An 11,815-nucleotide genomic window follows, 5' to 3' on the forward strand; every position below is an offset into this window, starting at 1 on the left:
TTCTATATGAGTATGGAAAAATAAGTAAAGATCAGAGCTAAAGTTTAGAAAAATGACTTAAAGGCATTATTTCAAAAGTGTTTTCCATTCAAAAACTCCTCTAATCTACTTTCAGGCTGGATTTGATTGACAGTGCCGAAGACACGACTACTGAACTTTAGAATAACTTTGACAGAACTCATGGTGTTAATGTGGGGTCTCGCTCATCATAGCGAGAAGCTGACTGAGGTTTTCAGGGATTTTCAACACAAAGATGGTGGCCGGCAGCTGTTGTTTATGAATCATGAGATAATCTGACCGGTTATTCATACATGTGTTATCACAGAGGTAAAAAAAATATATACACAAAAGAGCAAATTTCAGCCGCTCATATGCAGAGGAGGAGTGATGTGGAGTTTTGATTCATTATTTATTAGTTCCATGAAGTCATGGCAGTAATGAAGGATTTTTAAACTCCACATTAATCCTCTTCCTTGATGTGTGAGCGCCTGAATTTTGCTCTTTTATACGTCTTTGAAGGTTTCAACCCCTTTTCTGCATCCATGGTAGACAGTTATGAGCCAGATGTTACTCAAATTTGCTGTATTCACTTCATACAAATGTTTATATCTTAAACAATGAATTTTAGAGGACGAATCTGAAGAGAAAGTCGTCACTTCTGGCATTGGTCTCTTGAACAGTCAGGAAATTCAAATTATGCTGACAGAGAATCATCGACACTCACATCCTGGCTGGTATTCATCACATTTGATAACTGAAGAGTAACATTAATCCAGTGCAGATCAGTTACATCATCAGGCTCCTGCTTACTGATCTTGTTTCTAAAAGCAAAACAAACATCTAGAGTCCACATTTACACGCTGAACTGATTTCTGCACCAGTTAATGATGTGTCGAAAAGACAGAAACAGACCGACGGAATGGGAGGCAAGGTGGAAAAAGAACAAAAGAAATGGGTGTCAATAATGTGGAGACCAAATCCTGAATGTAAAACGGAGAAATGAACTACATGATAAAACCCAGGTGTGTGTGTTCAGTGGAAGTCCAACTTGTTCTGAAACAGCCGGGGTAAATCAGGCAAAGATGGTCTCCTCGCGTCTCTTCTTGGTCAGGATGGTTCCAGGTTTGTGCTGAGCGTCCGGGTGGTTGGCCAGCTCTGGGGGGCAGGTGGAGACCGGGCTCTCGAGGATGGCCTGCTTCAGGTCGTAGAACACCGCCGAGTCCTCTTTAGTGAGGAAAGTCAAGGCCACACCACTCTTACCAGCACGACCAGTACGACCGATACGATGGATGTAGTCTGCAGGAGGAGAGAACAGGAAGAGCAGTTTGTTACCAGAGGAAGGCTTTGTGAATACTATGAACTCTGAACAAGATGTCTTCACCAAGTAAATACGAGAATAAAAAACAGACAAAAACCACCGCGAGGCGTCTCACCTTCAATGTTTTTAGCCATGTCATAGTTAATGACCATGGACACGTCCTGGATGTCGATACCTCGACCAGCAACGTCTGTGGCCACCAGGATATCTTTGGCTCCCGCCTTGAGATTGGAGAGAGCGAACTCTCTCTGCTCCTGGCCTTTGCCACCGTGCAGCGTGCAAGCATTGTACTGCGTGAAGAAGAAACAAGTGAGGTGAGGTTATGTTTATGTTGACAGCATTTTAGGACACCCAGTTCATTTAAGACGGCAGCCGTTCCCAAAGTGGGTACCCTTAGGACTCGAACGTTTGAGTGTTTTGGAGCGTTTAATAAAGTGTTGGACTGCTGGTCTGGTCTGCAGCGACTCACCCCCATCTTCTCCAGAGACTTGGCCAGCACGTCACAGCCCTTCTTCTGGTTGACGAAGATGATGATGGGAGGCTCGAAGCCGTGCGACAACACCTCCAGCAGCTTCTTCCTGCACCACACAGAATGCAAAACCAGTCAGTCTCACACTCTGACAGAGACAAACGGTATGTTTGTTGTTTACAGTTAAAGGTCTGTTTACCTCTTCTCTCCCTCCGACATGAGCAGGACCTTCTGTTCGACTCTCTCGTGAGGTTTGCCGGCAGACCCGATGTACACCACGGCCGGACGTCTCAAGTAGCTCCTGGCCAGTCTCTCCACAGCTGGAGGCATAGTAGCTGTGAACATGACCGTCTGCAAGGTGCAAACAAAACAAACAAACAAACAAATACAGAGACTGAAAACACAAATAAACAGCGAGCACCTGGCAGCAACGCAGCAGTCTCGTTTATGAAATGTTTGCAATCGTCTGACAGATAAACATACTTGTCTGTATTTATGTTTTCCAGATTCAAAGTTCATCATCATCTTCTCAGGGTCCTCCGCCTCCTCCGTGTCTGGTTTCTGATTGGTCACCGGGATGTACTCCAGAATCTTTTGGACGTCGGGCTCGAAACCCATGTCAATCATACGATCGGCCTCGTCGAGGACCACGTACGTGCAGCGGCCCAGGACCAGGTAGCGGTTCTCCAGCACGTCGATCAGACGTCCGGGGGTGGCGATCACAATCTGTTCGACGGGGAAAACACACAGTTGGTGAATATGTGTTTACGCTTATTGGTACCATATGTACGTACTGTCAGGGTGGGCTTACTGCCAAGAGATGCTGCATTAGAAAAAAAGAGTCTGTGGGTGCGTGAGTGTCTGAAATTATGTTTTTGATTCAATTGCTGAGGTTTTGGTAAACTTAGGAAACGTTTTTTGCCCAGTTTTCCCTCCTTTTATTTACAGGCTTTTGCAGACAATTCCCATAATACTTTGGGGGATGCAAGCAGGAAGTATAATGTTGCACAATTAGCCATCAGCAGTTCCTCTTTGCAATGTAACCACCAGCTGATAAACAAACATCACTGCATCCATTTCTGATAGTGGTGAAAACTTGCACATGTGATTATTATCAGGCAAAATGTGAAGTTACACGGAGCGCCTTTCTTCTACGATTTGCAGGCAGATTTATGGACATTATGATGACAGACAACACAGATATTTATATCCTTAAGTGCTGAATGTTTCACCTCGCAGCCCATCCTGAGACGGAAGCCCTGGTCCTCTCTGGAGATTCCTCCAATCACAGCCACTGTGCGGATGCCGAGCGGTTTACCGAACTTTATGGTCTCCTCTTCAATCTGCTGCGCCAACTCACGAGTCGGGGCCAGGATCACAGCATACGGACCCTGGTCTGAGTCTTCGATCCTGCACAAACAGGCAATCAGGGAGAAGAGGAACGCACAAGACGGTTAGTGAGTAAAGAGAATGAAGCACAGGCCAATGGAAAAAATGGAGTGTGACATTTTACTGGAGATTAGTTGAGTCTGAGCTGTGCTACCTGTCGATTTTTGGCAGAGTGGTGATCCAGACCAGCAGTGGAATCAGGAAAGCAGCTGTTTTACCACTACCTGTCTCGGCCACACCGATGATGTCACGGTTCTGTAAACCAATAGGAATGGCCTGCCTCTGAATAGGTGTCGGATCCTGGATTTTAAGAGAGGAAAAAAAGTCATTATTAGTGATTAAATTTATCAGAGACATTGAGAGACATCAGTTTGTGGGTGAAGAATAAATTAACTGGGGGTGTATTATCCACTAGATGCCACTAAATCCTACACACTGGTGCACAACTGAAACTACAACATCTTGAACAAAAGATTTCCATGTATTTCCTCGTCAAAGTTACGACACTTGCAGACGCAGTGAACTGACCTTGTAGCCACATTTGTCGATGACCTCGAGGATGTGAGCGGGCAGCGAATACTCCTTCCAGTTCCTGATGGGGTTCGGGATCTTTCCTCCCTTGGTGGTGATGCTGTAGTCCTCTCTGAAGATACGCCAGTCTCTGTCCGTCATCTCGTCCAGCTTCTTCTGGGACCAATGCCTGTCGTCCCAGCGCTGCTTGGCTTCCTTCTTACGCATCTTCTTCAGTCTCGTTCTGACATGAGAATAGATATTAGCAAGTGGGAAAGTTGGGGGTGAAGGTGAGGTAACTCGACTCAGTTTTATTTTACATACACTCAGCTTTATGTTTTCGATTAGATTTGCTCCTTAAAGCCACAATTACTCTGTTTTACTCACTCTTCCTGCTCCTTCTCCTCCAGCGTTCGTCTCTTCTCCATCAGGTCACCATAGAAGCGTGACTGCTCTCTTTTCTGCTGCTTCAAGTCGATGCCAGCGATGAAGCCTCGTCCGTACAGCTGTACCTGATGTTTTTCTTTGTAGCTGAGAGACAGATGGGGAGCATCAAACTGTTTAGAGTTGTGCACATTAGAGCAACAAAGACCTGCTTTGGTTTAGGAGGTACAATGTGTTCGTGCTGACTCACATTGGGTTGTAATCGACCGAAGTGTCTTCAGAAGCATCCCACTCAAACACAAACTTCCTGTCATTCAGGTGACGAGTTCTCCGGCGTTTCTTGATCCCACCGAGGTAACGCTCCTGTAAAGATGAGAAGTTTTAGTATGACATTGCGAATTTGTGGAGATTAGATTTAGGACAAGAGGTGTGCCGTTAATGTTTCCATCCCATTACCGAGCACGGGCCTCTCGTCTATGAGGGGAGAGACTAACCTTGATGGCATGGAGCTCTTTGCTTTTATCTTTCTCCTCTCTGAGCTTCTGTCGTCCATCATCGTCTTCGTTCCCGTTGTTCTCCCGCTCCATTCGCTCCCTTCGCTCTCGCCTCTCCCTTTCCTGGGGGTCCTCTGAAATACATATTCTCAGTTAGGGTCATTATGCTTTTATAACAACATGCAGATTGTTTCAAACTGAATGAATCAGAGGCTGATGCAGACCCATCATTTTTCTGCCTATGTCCTGGAACATCCTTCTCTTCTTCCTCTCTTCTTCCAACAACCTCCTCCTTTCCTCTGTCTGTTGCTCCCTCCGTTTCAGAGCCTCAGCTTCTCGTTCAGTCTTGGAGAGGAACTTGGGCTGAAAAGGACCAAATAAAGAAAAAAGTAAGGAAAAAACAATCATGGTTTTAAAAAGGAAAAGAAAACGTGAACCTCAGGAAAGTTCTCACCTTTGCCTCTGCTTCCTCTTCTGCCTTCTTCTTGGCGAGAAGCTCCTCCAAAGACAAAGGCTGGACCTGAACAGAAGCAGCACAGGTCAAACACCCAAAATAACAACCTAAGAAACAGTGTCACACTGTGAAAGATTCAGCTCAACTGGATTCTTACCTTCTCTTTCTTCTTCTTTTCATCCTCATCATCTTCTGTTTTTATATCCTTCTCTCTCTTTAATTTGGCATCCTTTGACTTGGGCGAAGGACTTCTACAAAGGAAAGTGACAGACTAAATTTAACCAGGTGTAATTGACCTTTTTCAAAATAACAATCATTCATTCATTGCTTATTTGACTAATTTCAGTGTACAACTCCAAAAACAGAAATTTCAACAAACTGTTCATTGTAACCTAACCTACTTATATGCATCCAGTGACCCAAAACGTCAAGAAAGAGAAACATCTTCCACTAACTGATACCATGTTAAATACAAATCAATGACATTCGGATAGTTTGCCTGTTTTTAATGCAGACGATAATTCTATATTTTACAAGAATAACGGTATTGCACAAACGTCTTGAAATATCATGATATTATTTTAGGGCAATATCACCAATCCACGGTGTGAATGATGTTTACAACAAACTAACATGATTCTACAATTGTTTGAGAGTCTTCAACGTTCTGTGGGGGGAAAACATCACAACTTAAAAGTTGTAAAATAAATTCAAGCAAAGGAAAATTTTTGTGTTGCCAAAAAAAAGTCAATCAGCATTTACAGGTCATGTGATCACAAAGCTGCGTATTTCTGAATTCACATACCTGGATCTCTTGCTGCGATCTTTATCGCGTCGATGGCTGTCTCTGTCCTTACGGCTCCTCTCTCGGTCCTTATCTCTGTCACGATCCTTGTCTCTGTCCTTGTCTTTCATGCGTCGGTCTCTGTCATTAAAATTGAAACCAGAAGCAATGTATTTGCTTTTCATTTCAACATCATACAAACTGAAATTTAGCCATGCAGAAAATAAATTAAACAAAAAGAGAAAGAAAAATAGGCCAAATGCTGTGTGTGTGTGTGTGTGTGTGTGTGTGTGTGTGTGTGTGTTTGTGTGAGTGAGTGTGAAAGTGTAAACATTTTTTAACAACTTCAACTTTAATCTAGTGTTACAATGGGTTTGTGTCCTTGCACTTCAGTTACCTTTCTGTAGATTTAGAGCGATTTCGTTCACGAGAACGATGGCGTTTGCGTGAAGGTGAGGCTTTACGATCCCGCTCTCGTGACCGGCTGCGTTTTCTCTCTCTGTCTTTGGTCCCTGAGGATTCAGCATCCTTCTTGTCTGTGGAGTCAGCTGCCATCTGCAAACACAGTGAGCATGTGTGTGAGCGGCTTTTCCAAGAACAAAATACTTTCAGTGCATTTTTAAAATTGGTTATCTGACATTGACTTTGGCAGGTTTAAAATTATGTACTCAGTGCAATTTACTTTTCAGAGGAAATTAATGAATGAACAGCCTACAGTTACGCAGTGCTGTAAGTAGGACATTACATCTAAATTTTCTTTAAATAGTTTATTCTCATGAATAAACTTTTGTTTACATATAACACACTGACAAAATTCACGTCATGCTTAATTCATTTTGTGGCTGGCTAGTGAAAAAAGTACTATTTTATGTTGTATGTTGTAGCCATATTCACTATATTGCTGAGCATCCCAAAATGCAGCATGACTTTTTTTCTATTCAAAATTTACTGAAGTCTCCAGTTCATACAACAATAACGGCAGCACAGAGTTCATAGCTAAAAAACACAATCTTAACAGTAGATAAAACACATAAAGACAGATTAAGAACATATTATCAACAGAACATAATATATTAATAAACTGAATGTAGCACAGTTGATGTAATTATTTAAATATTTATAAATTTTTGGCCAAGCTCTTATCCAGAAGGTTTTTTTTGGCTTATCCGTTCATCATTGAGGAACAGTTTCTCTTGGGAGCACTTGAAGGTAACGTACAGCATTATCTATTCGATAAAGTTTCAGGGTCGTTTAAGGTTCATATCAAAGTTCACCATCAATTGCAAGAAACGGCAACTTGTCATATGATTAAAAAACAAAAAACAAAAAAAACAGGACTATATGAAGTAACTCAGCTTCTGCGAAGTGAATGCAGTGGATTGTGTGAACAAGCTAGCCGCTTACATTAGCTCAGAACTTAGCAAAAAGGCTAACTATCGTCAAGAAAGCGTCCAAAGATGCAACATACAGACCTCACACAAATCATACGTTTGCACTTTAAAACACAGCAAGAGAATATGCGGTGTACAATATTCAAAGCCTACCTTAACTACTTGTCGACAAAATGTTTACGATTTAGCTACGCTTCAAGAAGACGCCATGTCGCACTACACGAGCTGAAGCCAGCAAGGGTGAGTGGGAGATGTAGTACTGAGTGTTCCATACTGAGTGGAGACTACTGTATTTTACACTACATTTCCCAGTGACGTGAATGAATCCTGTCAGGGCCCCGAATGTTTGGCACATGGACGACTACGTGCCTGATCAAAAATAACTTTGTCAGTCTGTCTGTTTGCCATTTTAGGCACAAGGTGGCAACAGTGTCACGAGTTACCACGACACTGATTTTTCCATTCACTCTAGCAGAAGTTGAAACTATGTGGTAGGTGTAGATTTTTGCAAATGGAACAGAATAAATTAAGGACCACATAGTTTATTCTGCGCACTTCAGGCAGGAAGTCAACCGCTAAACGTTGTCGGCCATACTTAAGTCAGTGCATTGGTGCATTTTGCTGTTGATAGTTCACACTGTTGTAAATATTAATTGAGTAACTTTAGGGGTTTTTTTCCCATAACATTTGACTATGTTTTCAGTCTAAAACAATGGCCTTCTTCAACTGCATTAGTCGAGCCCAGTAAATTAAAACTCTCACTCCACTTCCTGCAGTAGTCAGCAGGTTTTTTTTAAGGTATGCCATGTCTGTTTGCTTAGCTATCGCTGTCATACCACAACAATAATACAATTAAGAATTAATAGCGCATATTTCAAAGCTTTACTAAAAGAAGAAAACTTTGTAATCCTAATTTCTAATCTTAAGAAAAGGTCTGCAGTAGGAGCCAGATATCTATTGTCTATCGTTGACCATAGACAGATAGTGCAGCCATGATGCAATAGGCCCTTCTGCTCAGTATCACTTAAAAACACTATCCTCTGCAGCAGATTAACATTCAAGAAGTGCTGTTAGTGCAGAGACCAGACTATGTTTTGCCTGTAATCTAAACCATCCTCTGGTGTGTGCTATGTGTGTGTGTGTGTGTGTGTGTACATGCTCCTGCAGAGAGATAAAAGACATTTTAGATGCTGCTAAGCTTGACTACAGTCTGGATTGGCTCGATGCTGATTCATATTCCGGACCTGCCTTTTCTTCCACGGGGAGATCAAGAGAGATTTATGGAGCCCTTCTGAAGGTGAAACAGTTTCAGTAAGAACAGATCAAAGTTGATGGTATAAAAACAGACACACACACACACACACACACACACACACACACACACACACACACACACACAAAGGGGAAAGATGCAGGGGAAGAAAACAATAGACTGGTTAGACAGTGAATGTCAGATCTGTATTTTGTATGCTGAACTGTGCTCATTATTAGCAATTCTTTGTTTTCCCAGATTAGCTTTTACTAAATTCCAAACAAGTTTGAATAAGACTGCACATGAAATTAATTATGAATTCTTTCTGTCTCACACACTCTGTGCTTCTGTGCAAAGAGCTTTTATGTCTTTAATGGAGGGAATCTGTTTCAGGGCTGCTTTCATGCAGCCATGATTAATGTTATTAATTACACCTTTGCTTTTCTTACTGGGACATGTCAAAATATCTGCCATGAAAAGGGTCTACTCTTACTTTTGTTAATATTAATATTTTTCTTCATTTCACTGGGCAAACTGTGCTTTTGTCTGCTGTATTTAATTATCTTTCAGGGCCTCTGAGCACTTGGCGAGAGACCACCTAACAAGATAGAAATGTGTTGCTGTCTCTTGCCAGAATGTGGGCAACGCTGAACTAGTCTAACTCTGATCTGATGGACTGTGCCCATTTTGCTGCAGTCTAACACAGGATTTAATCAGCTGGGATGAGGCAGCCTTGACCCTTTCGATAAGCAGGCTAACAGTATGCAATGTAAAAGCGGGAAGGCTGGGAAAACAGATCCACCTGTGGCCTTTTTCACAGCAGTCATTTTGACTCGTCATAGTAGGAAAAAACACATGCGTTACCAATAATATTAACGATGGCTCTGCTGCGTTCGAAAGCCATCCTGGCTTACTGGGACACTGTGCCAATGCCAGCATGCACAACACCATGACCCTGAAACTGAAGCAGTTAAATGGAATTCAGCCATTATTAATTTTATTATTTGCACTTGTGATTTTCCTACTGAGACAAGTCAAAATGTCTGCAGCGAAATTAGTCCTATGAGCAAAGGAAGATTGAACAGAAGGGGTAGTGGCTCACAAATTAGTGCATATACTAGCACTAATTTTTGTAATGAGGACCGAGTGTGCAAACAGGCAATTAGTGAACTGATGAGAAGATGGAAGAACAAGAGGGCAGGTGCAGAAAGGGCAGGTCTGGAATAATTGTTACTAAACATTAAAATAAGAAGCAATCAGCAGAATAATGGTGTAAATGAGAGGATGACCTAGCCATGACACTTTTTTGCTGACTAATCATGCTTAGATTAGGTTTTTCATAGCACATGAGCTCTTTCCTTGACCGTCTGGCCTGACCAAAAAAGCCCTTCACACCCATTGTTTGCCTGATTAGACCTCTTTTTAAGACTGTGGGTTGAACAGAGTGCTTGACTGACATCTCCGTCACCTTCCAGGTTTGTTAAACCCGTTAGGGGTGGGACCACTTGTATTTTAGAATTCCTTTCAGTGCATCGACTTTGGTGACCTTTCATAATTGTTGATTTCCTGCCCAACTTTAACTTGAGTAGAGGTCTAATGAGGCAGAGTGAAACACTTGTGTGGGTGTGCATGGCCTTTAATATCATGAATATGAACATGAATATGATATCTTTAAATATCACATTCATGTTTTTAGTGCTCATATTTATTTGAATGAAACAATAACATGGACAAAAACAACATAGTTTTGTCAATCAAATAATGTGAATATGATGTCACTTACTACTACATGTATGTCATATGGTGCCAACTCTCTCATACAGAACGCGCGATGAGTAACACTTGCACATAAGTTGCAATAATCATGTGAACAAAATGAAGAAACATCAGTATTCATAAAGATAGTGCACCCAAGTCAATTTTATTTATATAGCTCAGTGTCACAAATTGCCTGAAGGGGCTTTACAGTCTGCAGCATACAGCACCCTCTGTTATGTGTGAGGACAGTGAGTTACACTTTTATCGTATTCTTACAGCATTATGATCATAGCCATGTCTTATGCATCACCACAACTAAAGAATGAGTGGTGAAAGTCTGTGATTTCTAAAATTTTCCAGCAGTTTTGAGTGAAATTGCACTTCATGCACTGGAAATATCAAGGTGGTGTTATTTCAGATCAATGCTCGTGACATTTTGTGTCCCTGCCGAGTGCTGATATACTTCACTCACACTCAAACACACTGTCCTGACACCTTTGTGCTTCGCCATTGCCATGACTACATTTTCCAATTAGGAGCTCGTCTCATACAATATGTCTACAGTTGCCCCTTGCGAGTTATGTATAGAGTGAGGATTTAGTGCATCAGTTGAATCTCAAAAACAGGCTGTCATCATTTTCGGTCCATGCTGCTGAAGCAGGTGTGCTTAATGTGCTTGAGGAGAACATTTAGTTAAAAGCTGGGGGATTGTGTTATAAGGAGTGAAATAAAAGACATAAATACAGAAAAGAAATGTTCAGATCTTACCCTCATGCAACATTTTAATGCAATTTTTTCCCATCAAAATGTCCAACGGTCCACATTTTGTTTTTGTCACAGCCAGTTAAGGATTCCTCGGGTCAGGAAGCTGACCTGCTTTCAACCAGCATTGTGTAATGATGATGATTACCTAATTCTGATCACTAACCGCTAACTATTGATAACAGTTAAAGCTGGGCTTTGTGCAAGCAAGCAAAGAGATCAATGTTAGAGGACTGACAAACACGGGCGTCATGCCCATTCAAGCTTGTCCCACCAGATATTTGATATCTCATTTTTTTAAGTATTTTATGTTACTTTATTATTATTATTTGTACCTCCAAAAGTTGCACATTCTCATTTGTTCTCATGCTGCTTCCTGAAGTCATTGTGTTTGAAAATGCAGCTGTTACCATGTTGGCAGGTTCCTTTATCTGTGACTGTATTACATATGTTCTCTAAATTAATTGCATTGTGGATACAGTCTTTTTATGTGAATTTTGGGTGAAGCACGTAGGATTTAGCTCTTTTTCAAGAAGAACTGAGTGATTAAGCGTTCAATAACAATAACAGCACAAGTGATTGTCAATTGACACGAACATCTCTAAGCAAATATATATTATTTCCCCTGATATAAAAACAGATTACCGAGCTACAAAAACTCATTTTGTAATATATCATAATTATAATAATCCCCCTGAACTCTTCTTCCATGCCATTTGATGCCACTGCTGACAAATGTTGGTCAGTTCTTATGCTGAAAATACTGAAATATAAAATGCAAATGACTGATCAGCAGACATTTACCAGGTTTGAAGCCTTAGAAACAGACTTCTGCTGGGGTCTCATGATT

At 41.5% G+C, this 11,815-nt stretch overlaps 1 protein-coding gene across 1 annotated transcript; it reads right to left on the bottom strand.

Moving 5' to 3' along the window:
* Positions 1–567: 567 nt before the first annotated feature.
* ddx23 (DEAD (Asp-Glu-Ala-Asp) box polypeptide 23) lies at positions 568–7,443 on the bottom strand. The gene is made up of 17 exons (XM_076741978.1): positions 7,347–7,443; positions 6,200–6,357; positions 5,824–5,943; positions 5,176–5,269; positions 5,019–5,084; positions 4,789–4,927; positions 4,565–4,698; positions 4,321–4,433; positions 4,074–4,217; positions 3,705–3,930; positions 3,331–3,476; positions 3,020–3,197; positions 2,271–2,513; positions 1,987–2,138; positions 1,788–1,896; positions 1,434–1,608; positions 568–1,296 (listed from the first exon to the last, which is right to left on the bottom strand). The coding sequence occupies exons 2-17, from the start codon at positions 6,355–6,357 to the stop codon at positions 1,073–1,075; spliced, it is 2,421 nt and encodes an 806-aa protein (XP_076598093.1). The 5' UTR covers positions 7,347–7,443; the 3' UTR covers positions 568–1,072.
* Positions 7,444–11,815: the final 4,372 nt, after the last annotated feature.

The sequence above is a fragment of the Chaetodon auriga genome, chromosome 10 (genome assembly GCF_051107435.1).
Source record: "Chaetodon auriga isolate fChaAug3 chromosome 10, fChaAug3.hap1, whole genome shotgun sequence".
Lineage (NCBI taxonomy): Eukaryota > Metazoa > Chordata > Actinopteri > Chaetodontiformes > Chaetodontidae > Chaetodon > Chaetodon auriga.